The sequence below is a fragment of the Lepisosteus platostomus genome, chromosome 4, assembly GCF_059453375.1.
Source record: "Lepisosteus platostomus isolate fLepPlt1 chromosome 4, fLepPlt1.hap1, whole genome shotgun sequence".
In the NCBI taxonomy this organism is placed as follows: domain Eukaryota; kingdom Metazoa; phylum Chordata; class Actinopteri; order Semionotiformes; family Lepisosteidae; genus Lepisosteus; species Lepisosteus platostomus.
The window spans coordinates 48,707,188-48,728,041 of NC_142614.1; the positions used below are offsets into that span (position 1 = coordinate 48,707,188).

The 20,854-nt window shown below is 35.3% G+C and overlaps 1 protein-coding gene across 7 annotated transcripts in view; it reads right to left on the reverse strand.

The window, feature by feature from the left end:
* Positions 1–20,854, reverse strand: part of pde4d (phosphodiesterase 4D, cAMP-specific) — a 368,823-nt gene that overhangs the window by 11,435 nt on the left and 336,534 nt on the right. For all 7 annotated transcript variants that reach the window (XM_088629738.1, XM_088629736.1, XM_088629737.1 and 4 more), the window contains 4 exons: positions 19,429–19,541; positions 3,061–3,154; positions 695–867; positions 250–348 (listed from right to left, as the gene is read on the reverse strand). In XM_088629738.1, coding sequence (XP_088485864.1) covers positions 250–348; positions 695–867; positions 3,061–3,154; positions 19,429–19,541 — 479 coding nt within the window. The remainder of the gene's footprint in view (positions 1–249; positions 349–694; positions 868–3,060; positions 3,155–19,428; positions 19,542–20,854) is intronic.

Consider the following 20,854-nt stretch of genomic DNA (forward strand, 5'->3'; position numbering starts at 1 on the left):
AATACTTGAATATAAGGTTTCAAGATGGTAATAATAGCTAACAAAAGGAGAACAGTTTTCACATTGTACGCTGTACTAATTTCCCTGCAGGTATCTGGTTTTCAGTATTTAGGAGATTTTGTCCAAGTTTTCTATTCCCCTCACATAGGGTTAAAACAACAATCAAATTACACAAAAAAACAGGACTGACTTTGTTTTCATTTAATATTTTGCTTGCTAAGTATTACAGTCAATTAAATAATGTCTCACCTGGAAGATTGTGTACATGATGACTGTTAAAGGCCTGTTTCCCGAAAACTCTGTAACTTTGAAAACATTAAGGCCCCATTTGTTTACATCTTCCAACTCCTGTAAAGATAATTAACAGTTTGTGTTAATTAAACACATATGTAATGTAATGGACATGCTATTAAAGTCATTTACAGTGTTCTAAGTATGATTTATATTTGCATTTACTATGCTGTCAATAATAAAATTGATTGCAAGGAGCAGTATATTCTGATTTTTTTTACTCTAAAACATATATTACTAAAAATATAATTAATTATAGTTCATTTTTAATGCTTAAAGTCATGTTTACTGTTTACAGCATTTCTCTGACTTTCAAACAAATGAAATGTCCAAGTATCAAAAGTATTTTTTCCCTAATACAAAGATACAATCAATGCACCTAAAATCTCTTAGTTGCACTCACCTTTGCCAGTGAGTCTTCTGTGTCTGTTTTCACACCGAACCGTGGAATATTAGAGTTGGTCAAGCTGGAACTGTGCATTAATTTCTTTACTCCACTGATCTGTGACATTGGCCTCTTCTTCTTGTCTTTCTCTTTCTGTGTCAGGGAAGGCATTTCAACCTCATGTTGTTTATCTGTTAAAACAGAGAGGCAAGCATAAAGCTGAATAAATCTCCTCAAATTAACTGGCAGCCTTCAGAGCACAGTAAGCATAACTAACCTGTGACTTAAACTAGTAAAATGTAAACAGCCTAAGAAACAAATCTGAAGCTACCTACTGTAAATGTATTATATTTTCTCAGCTCTTAATAAAATATAAAATGAGTATATTACTTATATTCTGTATGATGATTTTGATTTTCAGAAGAGTGGGTTTGCAGAGAAGCTGCCTGACGGATATTGTAATTGTCGTCTGTGCAGTGTGTACACTCATCAAATGAGAGGTCATAAGTCATGCTGTCAGGTGATCTGAAGCAGAAGGAAGCATTTGTCTCAAGGGTTTCACATTGATATGGAATTCCAAAGGCTTTCCTCTAAGCTTAAATCAAACTTACTGAACATATATCCATAGTGAAAGGTCTCAAGTGTGCTTCATCAGACTCCTATTGAAAAATCTGATGTGATTTCAACAAACTATGCAAATAAATATAACATTTCATGCTGCGGTGATGGAGAATTCCTAGACAAAATTCTGGGACCACATTCTGACACCATCTGCTCCTGCTTTTATAAATGTAGATTTGAATGTAATACACAATGATGATGAACCTAGAGTTGTTAGCAAATAATTGGTGTTGGTGTCACTGTGGTCAGTGTGGATGAAATTTGTAGTTCAACATTACGGGAATTCTCATTATTGACATACTGCATGTCACCAATAACTGAATAGTACTATTTGCATCAGATCCTTTAACTATGAACTTCATTCTGAACCTTTTAAGTCATGTGCTGTATGAAGAGCATTCTTATCAAAATCCTAAATCATACACTGTACTGTATGATGACATATAACAAATATCATGGACCTGAAAATGATTCTTTGTGAAATGTGGTATAATTGTTTTAGGCGGAAACACAAGCTACTGTACATACTCAAGATACAGTAAGAACATTTTAGGAACTTTTGAACAGCAAACATTACAAATAGTGTTTGCACAATGAGGTGAGAGAAGCAAAGTAATTCAGTTCTTGGAATATGTTATTAAATACAGCCAATTCTTCATATGAGAAAAGACATAGCGCTGAAAGCTGTCACATGCACACTGCCATAAAATCCACCAGCAAATCTGAATTCAGAGCATGTCACAAAAGAGAGAGCCAAACATCAACTGCATGTGTTTATTAAAAAAAAAGAAAACACAACATTTCCTTTCCCATCATTATGCCACCTTTTTGTTTGAAGTTAGAAAATACGCCAAGAAAATCTAATCTTTCCAATCAAATTTGCTTGAATGAAATATTTTTACGTGGGGCATTCTTCCTTTGGCATGCTATTTACATGGTGACTCAGTAAGAATTCAAGGATCTTGTCTCTCTGCAGGCAGTGAGAGCCTGGACATCAGCACTATATCAGGTGAATACTAATGAGTGTGGTCTGCAGCCTGTTATACTGCCAGGGCCTCAGCACCATTTTATCAATTCTCTTCATAACCAAACTGAACAGTATGTCACTAATTCTACATAAAGTATACCCCTTCACTACTATGATGCAAAGGCCTCTGCCTACCATATCTTTCTTATTTATTTGCACAAAAGTCCTTATTATGTTTCAGAATACATCATGTGTTTAGTTGCCTGGTATCTGCATACTGCATGAATATATACATCTGCAGAAAACTCACTGGGAGAGTGTACAAGCTACTGTATATCTTGACTTTGCACATTTTCCCTAAATTTCACCTGGGTACCTCTCCATGCCACCTGCAAAAAATGTTTCTTATATTTTAAATAACAATATTAGACTGCTTTCTCAAGGCCTTTGCTTTATGAATCTTGTCCCACAAATCTCTGGTCCCTCATCATGCTTCTCTGTCCACAATAGGAGACAGAGTTTGGAACAAGTCACTTCATACTGTATAGCTTGTTCCTGCATGAAACAGTAAATTACATGGAAAGCAAAAACATTTCATTTGAACTATCTGTGTACACATACGAAAGAGACAATTACAGAAGCAGAACAATGTACTTTTAAGACTATGCTTAGTACAGCTGTTGAAAAGGAAAACATCTTTTTAAAATTCTTGTTTTAAAATATTTTTTTCATGATAATACTTCAACATATATTTAAACCTAAATCATTAAGACACTTTTGATGGATGACGACATACCTAAAAATGTGTTTGAAATGTATTCTGAAACCTGGTTCCCAGACCGGCTCATTTCAGAGAGATGGGTCAGCTCCCGGTTTAGCATTCTCTTAAACTGAAAAACAAGAATCAAAGAAACAAAGATTACAAATCTGTATGACCTATACTAAAATGTTGATCTTCTTTACTGACATTTGTATGCTCACATCCTCTTATGACTTTAAATAAAACTTTATCCTATTCAGGGTCAGAACTTATTCTAGGCCCAGAACCTATATACTGTACATACAAGTACACACATCAGGGCAGGCTTTTTACAGAAGCCAATTCTGTATTTTTGTTTTGCAGAAGCCATTTACCTAATGAATGTTTTTGGACTGCAGGAGGAAACCAGAGCACTCAGATGAAACCCAAAGAGACACAAGGAGAACATACAAACTTCACACAGACAGCACCCCAGGTTTGGAATTGAACCCAGGGCCCCAGCATTGTGAGGCAGCAGTGCCAACCAGTGCACCACTATGCTGTCCTCATTTGTATATTGTCAATATTGAAACACTTTACCATGCATTTCTTGAACTAGCATGTTTAAATACAATTGAAACAGAATACAAATACCATTTAGGTACAATACTAGCATGGTAAACACTCAAGATGTTTACGTATCATTTGGATTTTGTTTTGGGCAAAGTTTATTTTCATGTTTCACAAAAAATATCATGTAAACATTATTTGTATTTTCTATCATTTATAAAGAAAACAATGTGTAAAATATTAGTACTGCCACACCAGAAGCTAGCAGGAACAGAATTATATAACACAATATAGTACACGTGTTATGCATAGAAATCTGGTTTTAGTATAGATTCATGATGATACTGTATAACTTTTTTAACATTGTATTTATTTTAAATTTTTGGTTAACAGCAAGTAGTTTAGAGTTATCTTAACGGTTAACAGTTAAGGAGGCTGTAAGGTAATATGGAGGTTATATTATGAAATGTTAGATAAGTATTCCAACCTGGCATATTTGTACATTTTTCATTTTCATGCTGGTATAAGATATAACCCAACCGAATTGATCACAAAGTATGTTACAGAAGGGAATGGCTAAATGTTCTAGAAACAGTAAAAAATGGTTCTATAATTAATTTATGGCAAGCTTCCATTAAGAATATTTCACAAAGAATTTCATCCAGAAAAGATATGACTCCCTGAAATGGCTTTTGTAATTTTACGTGTCATGGAAAAGAGAGCTGTTTCTTTCTAAGACATAGTGGAAATCACGGTATTATCAAAATTCTGTTAAACTTTAGATGCTGACATTTTTTTAATAATCAGAAATATTAATGTGACAGGGTTTCTCTTCCAATGAAAGATCAACTGAACTGAGAGTAGGACTAATCTTTTGTTTTTATTAAAATGGAGCAGAATCTGGCGTGTGAATTAATGTGCAGTCACTTAGGTACAGTATTATAAATGCAAAACACAAGCAAATTGAAGGGACAAATGTACTGACGTGCAATGTGTGAAGAATTTTACATGCCCCAAAAAGCATCACCCCTGTATTCTTCAAAGCAGGTGTGAATACATTGTGAACTACTTGGAAACCCAGACTCTAATAGCTGTGATGGGCTAAGATGGCCCCCAGCCACTGCATCTTGATAAGACTAAGGATTGTGAGATGGATTCCGAGAGGAGCATGCAGGGTTGGCATTTGCTGGCAGGGAAATCCTTAGCAGTGTTCAGCAGTGCGTGGGAATAAAGGAGGCTGAAAGGGCAGACACAGCACAGCACATAAATAAGATATTATAGTGTATGCAGTAAAAGCTTTCCTTCACAGAAGGTAGCCACCAATGATATAACACAAACACAATTTAATGTGCCCAGTGAAGCCATTTTCCAAGGATTCTAAAGCAGATTAAGACAGAGATTTTTCTTTGGAAATAGCTATATTAATTGGCCTGCAAAACTAGTGATCAGAAATCTATACTGTAAAAATGTCTGCAATGAAACAATGACATTTTCCAACAAATGTATTTGTTTTTACCATCAGTACTGTAATTTTCTGTCATACAATTTTCCAGATAAATTTTCATTCGCATTTAAACCATAACCTACAGTAACTGCGTGTTCATCTTTAATGTTATTCAAAACCTCAAGAAATTTAAATATGTCATTCCTGGTGCACATGTGACCTGATGAGATAAACAATACCTGCATTTACTGCAATGCATTTTTTTCATATGAAGAAAACTATGTACTGCAAATGGTTTATGCGTTTACAGCTGTAGCGGAATGAAAGGATCTCCCTGATTTTGTGCACAGCCTTGAGCTAAAGAAGACTGCAGAAAACACATCTGAGTCTGCAAGATAAAACCTGCTTATCCTTTTTCTTTTCCAAACCAGCAATTACTGGTAATAGACAAGTCCAACCTCTCCATGATGCAGTAGCAATGTTTAAATCCACTCCAACCAACTCAATTGCCTGTTCCTTAAACACCCAGTAGTGGTTATCCTTTATCAATGTACAGTACATTACATTCTTTATTGATACAAGCAAGATACAATCTACTAGAATAACACTGCTTATCCAGTACTATTAAGACAGAAATGGTAATTTGAACATATTTTTGGATGAACAAACATACTTAGTCACACTTTTCAGCCAAACAATTATTCCAGATGTAAAAGAAGAAACAATAACATAGCTAGCAAAAAATACATTAAAATATTCTACTAATGCAAGCTAGTGGCACAAGTTATTTGTACATTTGTAATTTTAAGTTTCTCAGATAGCTGTATAGCAGAATAAAATGCAGTGTATTCTATATATTTTTTGAGGAACTAACACAATACAGATTAGGGTATGAATGAACCATTTTGATGCCCCAGTTTGTCTACAATGTTCAGTGCATTGAACAGATGTCCTCATTATTGTTAATTAAAAAGGGACAAACCTTCTGACAAAATGCTTAGAAATCTACATATCTAAAAAAAACTAATTCTTACCTTTATATATCCCCAAGAAACTGACAGCAAATAATTTGCTTCAGGCATTTTGAAAAAATGTTAGATTTTGCAAACAGCAAAAAAGAACAAAAAATCTAAGAAAGAGCTGCAGTAGATCACTCAGCAGCAGATCTCCAGTAAAACAAAAGACAATAAGAAACTGTTAATCCATTGATTGTTTTAGATTATCTTATTTGTACAGTACAGAAGGCGCATCTTGGGTATCCTGACAGAGCAATTCATATTTTTATCGATTCCCCACGTTGAAAATCCCATTTGTAAATGTCCAGATTGGAGATATGTGTCAGGTAAAGCTGAAGCCAACCAAATCCAGGATTTGAAGGGAGAGCCAAGAAATAGCATCTTCTTGCGTGCACCACAGCTTGATGAATAATGTATGTAGAGAGATGTTAAGCTCCTGGAAGGAAAAGTTCTGTCAACAGCTACCAAATAAGGATCTCTACTGTCAGCCACATACAACACATGGGTAAGTACCCCCCACTCCTAATCACCAGCCTATCATTTGGATTTATAAAAATGTACAAGACAGAAAAAAAAAAACAAAGAAATGGATGCTGCAAGCTGATTGGTAGTAAATGGAAGGTGAATCCTTTGGGACTGGGATTTGTCCTTTCTTTTCAGCAGTACTGTATAAGCCATAAGCCATTTAACACAGGCGTGTCTGAGAGTGACATCCCCCGAGGTACATTTTGTACAATATTTCTTACAGAGAAACATTACCTCATTTTCAAAGTGATTTCACTGTTAAGGGGAGTAATTGCGTGCCTCTGTGCACTGTGAAGTTACGTTTTAGCACACAATAATTTATGAAGCTCGGTGTACTCACCACAGTGTTACTGTAAGCCGAAAGTTCCACATTGTCTATAGTGCATTTATTTCAAATAAAATGCTCAACGATATGCATATATTCTATTTTTTAGTTTATTGCACAAAACGATGGGTCATGAAGGTTCTGTTCTATTCTCTGAAACACACATCTCTCATAAATGCTTTGATGCTAAAAATAATATATTTAACATGTATCCAAATATAGCATTCTATTGTGCTAAACCATGATTAAACCATGATTAATTAAATTTTCACAAATCAATTTGTTATTTGCTGCAGCTATAAAAGATGAACTATTATATTCTGTTTTTAAAGGGCAATGTATATGAACTTCCATTACAAGTTTAATATGTAAAATACAGTGCCTTTACAGTATACTGTATATGTAAAGATCTTAGAGATTGACCATCCCTTTGTGTAATACTGTATACAGTATATCCATGTATAAAATGTACAATGTATTTCATTAGTCTTTTAATCAAATATCTTGATTTACCATTACAAAATTCTTAAAAAGAGCAATTTCTTTCTGAATTATAAACTTAATCATTTTTCAAGAATGGATATGCTCATTATTCATTCAACTATTGTTTCAAAACTAATTATAGCAATTACATTTAAATAAGGTGATATTATTCAAATGGTAGCAATGACACCCACACTTTTGTCAACCCGACAAATGAAGGCCTTTCGAGTCGATTAATTTAAAAAACAAATTGAGGGCTCTTTTTGTCTTCTTTAAAAGGGACCCACAAGGACTAATGAAACAAAACAAAAAAAAAGACCTCTATAAATATATAAATAGAATTTGCTGTGGCACATGAACTTCTGTCTAGCGTGCACTATGGAGCGTGTCTGCTAAGTGTAAATGTGACAGTGCACCTCTGTTCCTGCCAGCATCTGATTATGGTACTTTGGCTTCAAAGCTGCTCAGCGCCACTAACAGTGGAGAAGAAGATTTCTGGCATAAGAGAATTCAGTTCTAAGGAGGTGACATTACCTTTCTGTAAAAGGCTCAGTACTAATAATCTCTATTACATGAAAAACATCTTCTGTAAAATCATTTGGTTTCAGAAAAATCACACTTGTATAGCCTCGTTCCCAAAGGATCTCAAAGCTCTAAACATTTCAGATCAGGTAGAGAAGCGAGAATCTCCTTGTCCAGCTCATTTAAGGGAAAGTTTTAAGGAGGCCAGACTGAACAACCACTTTAGCCACAACCGTAAGGGTCAACACCCTCATCATCCTTACAAACAGTTGCAGGATCAGAATCTTTAAGGACTAAGTAATTAGAACTTCCTCAGTTTTCCTTTCTCATTGGAAGGCTGACTTCTCTTACTGTACAGGGCCACCAGTCATATTACTGGCACCTTAGTTTTATAACTTCTGGGCCAGAGCAAATTAAACCTGTTTTGTTTGAGGTGTCCCATCCAAGGACTGACCAGACCTAGTCTTACTTAGCTTCTGAGATCAGGTGATTGTGGGCTACCACTGGTGTCAAAAGGTGGCTGCAGAATTCCTGAATGACCACAGATTTATAAAACACAGCTCTCCTGTCATAAGCACAGAAATATTCAGATTGAACTTGAGTCATCTAAATCTTTTTTCAGGTCTGCATGGAAATAAATGCACATACAGTCTGTCTGATAACACTAAATCATTGTTTGCCTCAGACTCAGTTTGGTACTGTACATAATGTCCTTTAAGATGTTTTCTTTCATTCACTCTCTGTCTGTTAAGGACATTATTTTGGGGGTTTATTCACATTTAATGTAGCTGTCCAATCACATCATGCCAACATTTTAACATATCAAACTCTATATCAGCTGTTAATTGTAATAAAGCATTACAATTTCCATGGCACAATGTGGGTTTATCCACTCAATACTAATGTGGCCCTTCCCCTCTTATTTATACAAAGATGAACAGTTCATGTGTTTTTTGTCTTTAATTGTGTGATAAATTTCTGACATAAGAAACAAACAGTCACGGCAAAATTTAAGCCTGTATAGATTTTTCATTTTTCATTGACTGGAATGTAATGCTCATTTCCACATTTGCAAAACAGGTTACTTAGACTGATCATTTACAAAAAAGTCAGAAACTTTTTTGTAAACTGCTTACTACTGTATCTAATTTTGTGAAAAGTTTAAAATGAGAGCTCTCAAAGATAATGTGTTAACTTAAGCAAATGGCATAAAAGAAACAAATGCCTTAGAGCTCTATTCTCCTCAATTGATGGATAAACAATAGCTGCTGTACACTAACTGCTAAATATTCATAACGTTGAACAAGTACAGTCAAAAAAATGTTCAACAAAAGCAGAGTCAGGTCCTTAACCTATACTGACCTGTCCAATGCTTTCATATTATGCACTGTATTTACAGTAGATTTTATATTATTTGGGTTACATTAAAATAAAATTTTAACTCACACATGTGAATTTCAAAACATTTATCCATTTAATCTTTATCTTCCTGTTCCAATGATTCAGATATTTAAGATGACTTTAATAAAAGTTAATGACATTTTCCTTTTCACCTTGAGAAAGTATAAATATACAAAGAAAAAAGAAATAAACTAAATGACAATCAAACTAAGCAACAGAGGTTATGTTTTTAGTCCTGTTTACACACTTATGACAAGTCTTTGGACCTGTGAAGTATCTTACCAAAATATGGGGAAAGTTTTATAAAGCCCCATATTTTAATTTTGTAAGTTAATCCTCTGTCATCGGCATACCTTGAAAAAATAATGCCCACTGTGACCAAGTGACAGCCAAGCTGTAGTTGAGTGATGTTTGTGACAAAAAGATGTCTTTGTTTGTATGTTATTATTACACAAGATGACAATAAAATCAACAGGACTGCAACACAACCTGCACAAGAATTGGACAAGGGCACCAAACTCCTTTAAATGGGCCATGGTACCTACAGGTTTTCAATTAACATGCTACTGTACCTCCAACTGAAGTAAATATCCTATATTTAAACCAGTTAACATTACTTATAATACTTTCTCTAACACTGAGATTATATACCGTAAGTAAATTATCCATACACATGGATCAATTGACAAAAAAAGTCATCATTGATGCAAGCTATTTGTTAAATTATAAGAGCTGCCAATAAAGGTCCAGGAAAAAAAATGTGAAAAAAACAAGGTAACTGTATAGATCATTCTTGAACCAAATTCTTGAAGTTTGTAAAGTAATTGTCAATCATTCCAATAATTGCTACTGAGCAATACTCTTGCATACCTTTAAATCCACAAAAATTGATGATTTCGTTAGTACATAAATTCATTGGAATGATGTAGAAAACATAAGAAAGTTACAAACGAGTGGCTATTCGGCCCTTCTAGCCATTTGGTAGCTAGAAGTTAATTCAGAGCAAAATCAAGGTCAAAGACGTGTCATGTTTTTCAGAAAGATCTTGCGATTACAGTTAAGCTTGAATAATATTTTGAAACATATTTCATTTGAAGGCTGTTCACAAGCTTACAATAGTGTTTACTGATAGATTGATATCAAATGTTTGTTATATCATGAACGTAAAACTTTTGTACTGTCCTTAAAAATTATTAAATATTAAACTGATCCAAAATGAATAAAACTCAGACACAACAAAAAGGGCACTATTTGCAAGTTTAAGATACTGTAGGGGTTGCCTTTTAAAATCTTTGCCAGCTCTAAGCACTAGAAGGTTATACAAAAAATCATTAGTGTACTTCCCAGCACATAGAGAGGCAGCAGCAAATTTGATAAGCATTTCTATCATTAGCAACATTAGTATGACAAGGAGCTGTAAAGCTGAAAAACTATGTTCTGCTCTTCTTGCATGTTCTTTATTCATTTACATAAATTACTTGATGTGGTACATTAGCATTTCACGTCTATGATGTAACTTGTGCTGTGCCATTATTGAGACCCTTTTACAGCTCTCTGTATCTGTTATAAAGTGAGAGAGGATCTGTGGCCTTTCATTTTCTAAAAAAACAGCAACCACCCAATAGTCAAAGGGGGAGAAACATGCAACCTCGTGCGTCAATGTGGCTGAGGCAGGCGCTTTGAAGCAACACATCAGAGGTTATTGCACTATGATGTGAAGGAGTGTTCTCTTCCGTACAACCCCTGCTACTCCCTTTCATCTACTTCATTAGTGAGCTTACTATAAGGGGGCATTCAGATTAATCCAGCCCCTTGGATAAAATAAGCAACGATTACTCTGTGTCATTGTATACAACACATGTACAGTATATATATCCCCATATGTGATAAAATACAGCTCACCATGAGCAATGCAAAATGAAATCAACATCATTGTTGACATCTATCCATTATCATAAAGTTGCTCATTTGTGTTAGGATCACCATACCCTGATCCCATTAGGCACATGGGTGGAAATGGAATAACACACTGGTTGGGATGCCAGTCATGGGCGTCCATAAAATAGTATTTTATTTTGTTATTAAGGAAATCAAGAATGTTGCTGACCAGTAACTTGAGGAATTTTAGACACATTTAATTCAAATTGCTTTTGAAACACCTTTATGTATACTGCTGTGTCAATAGTTTAAATACATTCATATGAAAACTATTCCAATAATAGAAACACAGAGGCTTGCAGGACAAGGGATAAGGATTTGGCAAATTAAAGCAACTATGAAACTCATCCATCCATTTTCTAACTTCTTCTTCCAGTTCAGGGTCACTGGGGAGCCAGAGCTTATCCTGGCAACCAACAGGCACAAGGCAGGGTACTCCCTGGATGGGATGCCAGTCCATTTTTATCTATAGTGTATAATAGGAGATTAATGCAAATGGCCCAGACTAAAACATTTATTTTAATATGAAACATCTATAGCACAATATGCAAAAAATAAATAATAGTGCTTAAGGACAATATGTAATTATCATATTGATCTGGATAATCATCAGTCAAACAAACTTGAGCTGGTTGGAATAAACTTCTGCATAAATGACTTTGCATGCATAAGTTTAACAAAGTACTGTAGTATATCTCATTTCTGAAACCTTGTTATGAAAACTAAATAATTATATATGCCAGACTTTAAAGGGTCAAATGCAGAACGTAAAGGCAGCGAGTGGAGCCTGGCATCTTAGAGAAAGAGGATAACCATAGATTAGCCCTCAGTTGGCTTCCTGGAATTGGAGGTCTACCGCCCCACAGTTGCAGACGTGTAATGTTTTATTCTTGTCAGTACACTCTATGTAAACATGTGGTGAGGCTTCCAGTTTAATAACATGCTCTTTTGCAACATGATAGAGATCCTTGTTAAACCGTGTCTGAGGTTTTAAGAAAGCATTTATTTATGAAAAATATACTAGTATTATGTGCACAATTTCCTAGAATATAATCTATTTTACATTATGTGATTAATTTACGTGGTTATACTATGGTGCACAATGGGTTTACAATAATGACACTCTTGTTACTTTGCTTTGCAATGTCTGTAACAGTGTAAAATTGTTTAACATGTCACAATGGCCATGGGCCACTGGGTGCCAGGAGACTAGACTTCACTGACCATGCTGGCCCTCTGTCTGCTTCACTGGTGATGGATGCTCCCCAGCCTTTTTGCATAGCAGCTGTTGCCAGAAGAACATGGCAGCAGTTGTACAGATTATGTGGCAAGGTACATAGAAGCACTGCCCAATGGGAAAGGGAACCCTCCTCCAGAGAATGGTGATACTGTGTCCACTGTATTGGAGAAGACAAAGAACTAGCCTGTGTGATGTTCCTTTGCATCCCTAAACACAGTCTGGGGACACAAGGAGTGGGGGTTGGGGAGTCTGTTCTTCCTTTACTTTATGTACTGCTGTAGAGTATAGCTGATAGCTTAATCCGGTCATTGCAGTAAAACAGCAAATTCCTCATCTGTCAGAGCCCATAGGAACACATAGAATTACTACAATATTTTAAAAGTCAGTCTCAACTTTCTGCACCCTTTTCACCATAATACAATGTTTACATGTGTCTTTTAATATCTACCTTGTGCATATCAAGAAGAAAACTGAAATCAGTGGCTTGAAAAAAGCTTTAAAACTAGAATAGGTGTTCATTTCCTCAAGAATAAGTCTTCTTGACTGTATTTACTGGCAATCACTCCAATAGTCTGCTTTATTATGGTTGCTATGGTCACGCTGAGTATCAGGGCTACAAGAAGTTTTCTTTTAGATGCTCAGTACGTGCCTCAGACAGGTCTAGGTGTTGGTTTATGTTCCTGTATCAGCTGCCTGCACACAGCAGCAGGGAAACAGACCAAGCTTATCAGCATGCAGCACAGCACAGGGATGCTGGAGATTCAGACCACACTCATTCAGCAAGAGTACAGAGCTACTGCTAACACAAAGTAGGACAGACACTTAAAGCTGACCAGGTCATGCACGTTAAAGTTAAACTTCACAATGTTTTTCCAGTTCACTTAGCAAGTTTACAGTCACTCTACATTTCTTCAGATGTGCACTTTTACAGTATATAGGGAACCAAACTAAATGTTGTGTCCCTTCTGCAATGATAGCAACTCACTCCATAATTTGAATTTAATTTTCATTAAGAAAACAGCAAAATGTTTTGTATATCATGCCGTTTCATTTCTTTTCTGAAAGGGACTGAATCAGAATTTACAAAAATTTGTTATTTGTTATTTCATTTTCATTGACCAAAGAAAGGTCAATATTGATCCTCCCTCAAGATAAAAAAATAAATAATGGAAATTTTTCTTTAGAATTAGGATTTGTGTAGCCTGTATAATACATTTCTAATGCATTAGTGGGTATGTAAGATGTTATAACAACATTCATAACCCTGTAGGATATAGATGGTCATGCACCATCTATAACACAAGTGTTCATGACATTTATGATAGTCCATATTATGAAATATTTCAGATTTAGATCTATGGATAAAGGTTAAGGCTGGAGCTGAAGATGGCAAATATTTATGAGTTGTATTAAGGTCTGCGATATTATGGACACTAGTGCCTGTTATGTTTTTTGGAACAATTCTCATAAAAGGTTATGAATGCAGTTCTAATATCTTATTCTAGATAACATACTTGCCGAATAAACTCTGATTCAAAGGAAGCATGGTCACAATCATTTAGACTTTAACCTCATGATATGTTACTTGTTCAATGAAGGCCTTATACAGTACTTTTGTCTTTATTGTAGCCATATTTCACAATAAAATACTGAATGATATTAATATTGTAAACATATCATTCTGTAGAACTTCACAATACATAACAGCCTCAAATGTTTTTAATTACATGCAATTCCATATACCAATGTCTTATTTGGCAACAAAACGTTTTAGAAATGAATTCACAAGGAAGGACAACGCCCAAAATCAAAGCGTAACTAACTATTGTGGAGCGAATGTTTGGCTTAACCTGCTTGGCTGAGGGCTGACCTCCTGGCCATAGGAAGAGGAGGCCAGGACCCCCAGGCAAGGTAACCAAGGGGTAGCGGCAGAGGTGGAGTTGGGGTGGAGGTGGGATGCAAAAGTCGCACGCGAGGGAGATATCGGATTTGGTATTTATAGTGTTCAGTGGAGGAAGGATGAAGGGAGTGATTGCTAATCACTGATGGCTGGGAATGATTGAGCATGGTTGTTGTCATCCCTCCCGAACTTTCATTAAATAAACTCCATAAGAACAGATAACATGTAGTACATCCATTTTCTAACCACTTCTGCCAATTCAGGATTGAAAGGGAGCAGGAGCCTATCCAAGCATGCAATGAGTGAAAACCAGGATACACCCTGGATGGGATGCCAGTCCATTGCTGAACTCACACAGACACAAAGTATGCACTCATACTCAAACCAGGGCCCATTTGCCCAGAAGCAAATTAACACACCGGCATGTGTTCGGACTGTGGGAGGAAGTAAGAGCAATTGGAAGGACCCCATGTGAACACAGAGAGATCATACAAACTCCATCCAGATTGCACCATGAGTCCAGAATTGAACTCAGGGCCCCAGTAGTGCAAAGCAGCAAAGCTAACCATACTGTATACTTTACTCGATTTACTGTATGTTCAGATTGGTCTTCACAAATTTCCCAGTCCCTGCTGATGAGAAGCAGAACTATAACATAATGCTGCCACCACTGTGCTTGACTGTTGTTATACAGTAGGATTAGCTTTAAAGTTTTGATTTTAGACCAAAAAGTTCAAATTTTGTCCTTTTCTGATTACAAAATCTTTTGCCCCTTGATTGCATTAACACAAATAATGCTTTTTTGTTCAATTCCATGCAAATCTAATTTGTGGAGTGATAGGGGTACTGTTGATCTATGGCCATTTTCTTCCATTGTTGTCTGCAATAAGTTCAAAGTGGCCATTGTCCTCACAGTTGCATCCTTAGCCTAGGTCAAGGTGGTATCTTAGTACCTTCCAGTTTGTGAGAATCAACATGCTCAAACATATATTAAGGGCCTTCTAAAGGTTTTATACTCTCCTCCTGTCGTGTGCCTTTATACAACTTAATCCCTGAGTTGTTTTGAAAACTCCCTGGTCTTCATGATTAAATTCACTGCCTGGCTAAAGGAACTTAGAGATAGGTGTATAGTATGTATTCTGAAATAATGTGAACAATCATTACTGCACACAGATGCAAGATACTCATCTAATTGTGTAGCTCATTGAGATAATTTAAATACTGCAATCGTGATCTTTTCTGTTTTTTTCATATAATCTATATGCGTTTTGGTTTTTTTTTGCTGTATGGAGTGGGTTGCGTATGTACTGTAACACATGTCAAAGTGTCATGAGAGCAAGCTTTAGAGCAATAAAATGTGAAACCTGTGCAAGGGTCTGAATAGTTTTGTCACTGTGTATTGTAACATGTATTCGCAGTAAGGGTTAGAAATGGCAGCATTTGCTTGCATACCACAAAAGCCACAGAGCTGGAAGTTAATTATAATGAAAACAAACTAAATTACAGCTGGAGTCTCTTCATGGTTTTCTAACTGATGGTAAATCAAAAATGAACATGAATCTGCTTGTGTCCTTAAGTGGGAACTACTGATATGCATTCTATTTTCATTGACATCATAAAAATAAATAGCATTTACCAGTAAAAAGCACATAGGTTGTTTCATGTAAGGTTTAATTTAACCCTAATTTATTTGTTTACAAATAACCAAAAAACACTTGAGCAAGGCTTTTAATTAATAACATGCAATGACAAAAACTGACATTATATCACAGATAATTATCCCCAAAATGATTGTATACTTCCAAATGATACTATTACTCTGTTGAATCTTCTTCATTCATAACAATAATAGTAAACTAAAGAAAGTTGAAATCATTCTCCTTAAAAAACAAACAAAAATACTTTTGAGAAAATTCTTAAAATGTTTAATTTCCTACTCAAAATTAAGAACTGAGAATCATGGTATGCTCCAACACATTTTTGAAACTTATTATTTGGTAATTAATTGCTTGCATGTTTGTTACAAAAGCACAACTTTCTTTTTGCTATTGCTTTAATTGTTCCATAAAACTGAAGCCACAAAATAATCAATCTCAGCAAAACAAAAAAAAAGCCCCAGCCCTATTAAAAGGGTGTATTTTTCACATCTTAAGACTCCAAAAGCATGCTAGCTATAGAAGATATACATGTATCCTCTCTGCTATCTTTGATTCTCCTTTGATGAAACTCCTGACGAACTGTCACAATTTGCCTAAATTGAACTTAGCCCATCACTTGTTCCTCTTACAGAGCTTCAATTGTCCTCACAAACTATATGATGCTTTGTGAAGGAAATGCATTTATAAAAAATAATTGAATGACTATTCTTAAATATCCAAATGTGTTACTTACTTGTAGTTTATATGGATTTGAACTTTTACAATTACAGATATCTGTAATTGTAGAACAATGTAACAAATAACTATTTTTATTTGTTTTACGGCTGAATGGACATTTTTTTTTATTCAAGTATGATGCCTCTTTGTGCATAGATAGTGCAGGAAAGCATGTTCAAGGACAAGGGTTTGGACAAGAATTTTGTGAAACAAAGTGTTTTTTATCCTATTTATATCATATTTCATCTGTAAATATTTCAAACAGAATTACATGAATATAAAATCTGATTTTTGCAACTGTCCCTTCATTATTAAACAATGAAAACAACTCTGTCAAGTCCTTAGATATATCTGTTAGCACTACCATACAGTATGTACTGTATCAGATTTTTAAAATGATAATAAATGCTAAACATGTTATTAACAAGACATTTAAAGCATATAGACACTATCGCCATGCACTTAAATAATATAGAACTTATTTAATAAAGGGTGGTATTTAAATTTCGCCATCTGCATTCTGACAAAAACAAACTTGTTTAGCTGTTCCTAGAAAGATTAGGGGAGATCAGAACATCATGACAGCAAATAAAGACTGATTGTATTAAAGGGGATTATATAATGCTCTCCTGCTCAATCAGTTTACTAAATCTTTTCATTTAGGTCAACCCATGCAATTCAAATGACATGACATAAAAAACAATTAAATTATTTCCATTAGAAATTTCAATTTTTCTCCATCTTTTTCATTTAATCAGTGGAATTAATTATGAGGAAAAAAGAAAATATATATATGTTAATGTCCTCTGTATTAACTACCTTAAATTTACATTTTTCTTATATTGAATCTTTAATAAGACTTTTTGTATATTTTTGGATAATTCAGATTCTAATTATGAATTTATTATAGGTTTTTAAATAAATATCATTAATGTTCTGTGTGGTCTGGTTATGTGGCTTCATATTGTATGTATCAATTTCCCTCACGAGATCAATAAACTATCTATCTATCAACTACATTAAAGAAAAACCAAATGAGAGAAGATGAAAGAATTCTGTAAAGAATGGTAATTAGTTTTCTTTTTACTTGAAATGATTAGTGAGAGCCTACAGTAATTTGCTTCTAAGATGACACTGTCTCAGTTATAGAAAGGGTTAAATTCTCCATTTTCTCTCCATTCTTAAAAATATTTTAATTTTTAAGAATGGGTCACGGCATGTGGGGGTAATTGTGGAGGTTGATAATACCTTAAACATAATGACGACTACACACTGTATAACTGAAGATACTGTAGATTTCTCATCTGAGCCTAGAGCGGTGCATTCAGATTACAACCAAGGCCATATGCAGGACACTAAAGGTGCTTTAAAAAGTTTTTGGCATCGTATTAATTGAGTTGCTTGGCACAAAGCTATTAAGCAATTACAAAGAAACAATAAATTAAAAGAAAGAAAGACATTTACCCTTTATATGAATCAATCAAGACCAGGACAAGGCATTGTTGATTCAAGTCCCACACACACACACTCAAAATTACTAGCTAGAGAGTACAACACTGTACAGTATGAAGAAAAAAATAGTCTATTTTTCAATTTAGTTTCATTCATGCAAAGGCATTTTATCTAGATTAGGGACATACAGTAGATTGGTGAAAAATATTATAGGTGCCCCGAACAATAAAAGGAAGATAAGCTGTGTTTTTCTTTAAGTGCCATTTAACCATTTTGAATGTGACTGAAATTACTAAATGGTTTGATATAGTGTGGCAACAAACACATGACCTTCAGATTGGCTGCGACAAGTCAGCCTACATCTTGGCAAACGTCCTTTCAACAGGATATTTCAGCAAACCCAGAAGACAGGCAATATTTTACAAAATGAACACTTTCCTCCTTTAGAAATATGTTGTTCTTTGCTATTCCAGAATTGCATTAAAATTTACAGTATAAGCATAAGCTGAAGGTTTCAAAAGGTATCAAAAGAAATCAAAGTTGTCATGTCACAGAAAACTCATATTTCTACATGCATGAAACACCCATTAGAAAAACAACCCTTATACTTACATCCTTACATTACACTCTACATATTGCCATGATCTGCTTTTCAAAATCATTCCTCCCCCTTCATCATTTTGGGTGATGCAGTTAGCAATAAACATTCCACCAATGCAAAATACCACAAAAATGTTTCAAGTACAGGAAACTTCTGCCTTTGTAATGTGAAACAAACAAGCAGACTAATAATGAGCAAGGCATTTCTTTTCTTTCTGTGTACGTTTACAGACCTGCACATTCTGAAACTGACAGTTGCACATTTTGAACAAGTTTAAATTTCACATGCCTGGGAAAACGTTTTTTAAACAATGTGCAAATCAACACGGGAGCAAATGACTATTTAAAATTAATGTGATGTACACTAAAACATCAAAGGCAGGAGCCAACAAGTGATACATGCATGTCAGACACTGCCCCCCAGGACAGCCATTTTTATTCTACATGAGATGCCTGCACACCCGTGATGATATGTGAGCACCTGTGAGATTTAATTAAGTAAAATCACCTGTTCTAGTGACACTCGTAACACCAAGAACCCCAAATGCCATTAAGTCACACAATTTGCAAAGAAAGGAAAGCTTTAAACGTATGAGATGCTGAGACAGCATAGGATGTGCTAAAGGTTCCTTACCTTATTGGAGGCCATCTCACTGACGGAGTGCCTGGTCTGTAGAGTTTCCAGCTGGTCCAGGCACCAGTCTAACTCCTCCAGTGTCTCGGTGGCCAGTTTCTGGTAGGCCTCCTCTGCAAAGAGACAGGGAATTGGGTATTCAGTTCTCAGTCGCTTCACTGGACTAACAGAGATTTCCAGAGGGTCCACCATGCCATAGACAGCCATGTTCAGATGCCCAGTATCCACACATGAGTGATTCTTCATAATGTAGTAAAAACCCTTCAGAGAGAAAAAAAAAAACAGTCTGCTTCCCAAGTTCAGAGCAGCTCTGTTATTCAGGTATCACACTATAGATGTGCAAATCGTGATACTGTTAGTTTGAGACACTGAATCTGTGGTAAAAAAAAAAACTACAGCAAAGAAACCACATATCCTTGAAGAAAAAAAAAACTGTCCCCAGTGCTCCGACCTAAGATATGTTTCCAAGGCCAAAACAATCCCAATCCTTAAGAAAGAAAGAGTTAAGTCTTAAGAATATGTCCATGTTGTCTCAGCACATCCAGATAACTTCTCAAAGGCTGTAGCTTTTAATTATAAATAGCCACAACAAAGGAGAATTTACTGTAGCACAGGCTCTGAAGACAGTAGTACACCATATGGAGCAGTGACGGTAAATGATGATTTTATTTCCTGTTTCTTAAGCCTCCTGCGTTAATGACACATTGATCTCAATTGCCTGACAAAACAAAAAATGTAAGTTTCTGTATGCTCAGTCCTTTAGTCAGAGTGCAGTTATTATGAGACATCGTGTAGCCAAACATGTGTGCGGCTTCCTTTGAACCAAAACCTAAAGCTTCAGAGCACTGCATGAGCAGGGCATGGAGATCTCACAAAACCTGGCACGGACTGCCGAGGAGGATCAGATACTGCATAAACATTGCAGGCTGAGGCCTGTCTTTCAGTCCTTCAGATTACACCTCAGAAGCACACTGCTGAACTATTATTACCCAAATTATGTGTTATTTCTCTAAACTGCAATAGGCATATTTGATGTTCTAAAATATTTATGAATGCTTTTACAGTGCATTATGGGTTTTATTTTTATGTAGTGATTAGGGACAGTTTGTAATGTTTTTTTTCTTTTTCACCAGTTGCAAATGCATTGAACTACAGTATACAGGTATATTACACATACAGTATTATATACAGTGCACCTAATGCTAAAATTGAATTTCTTTCTATGACATGTTCTAGACAAATAATGTGGCATGAACCTGATCAAAAAAGGGTTACTACAGCAAAGAAAGAAAAGCAGGGGATTCCTTAACTGTATTTGTTGATTCTGTAAATTGTCTTCTCATTTGAAGATGCAGTGTGTTACCTTAGTTCACCATTTGGACTAGTTTAAAAACATGTGGCCTGTATTGCAAACAGAAATGCACTG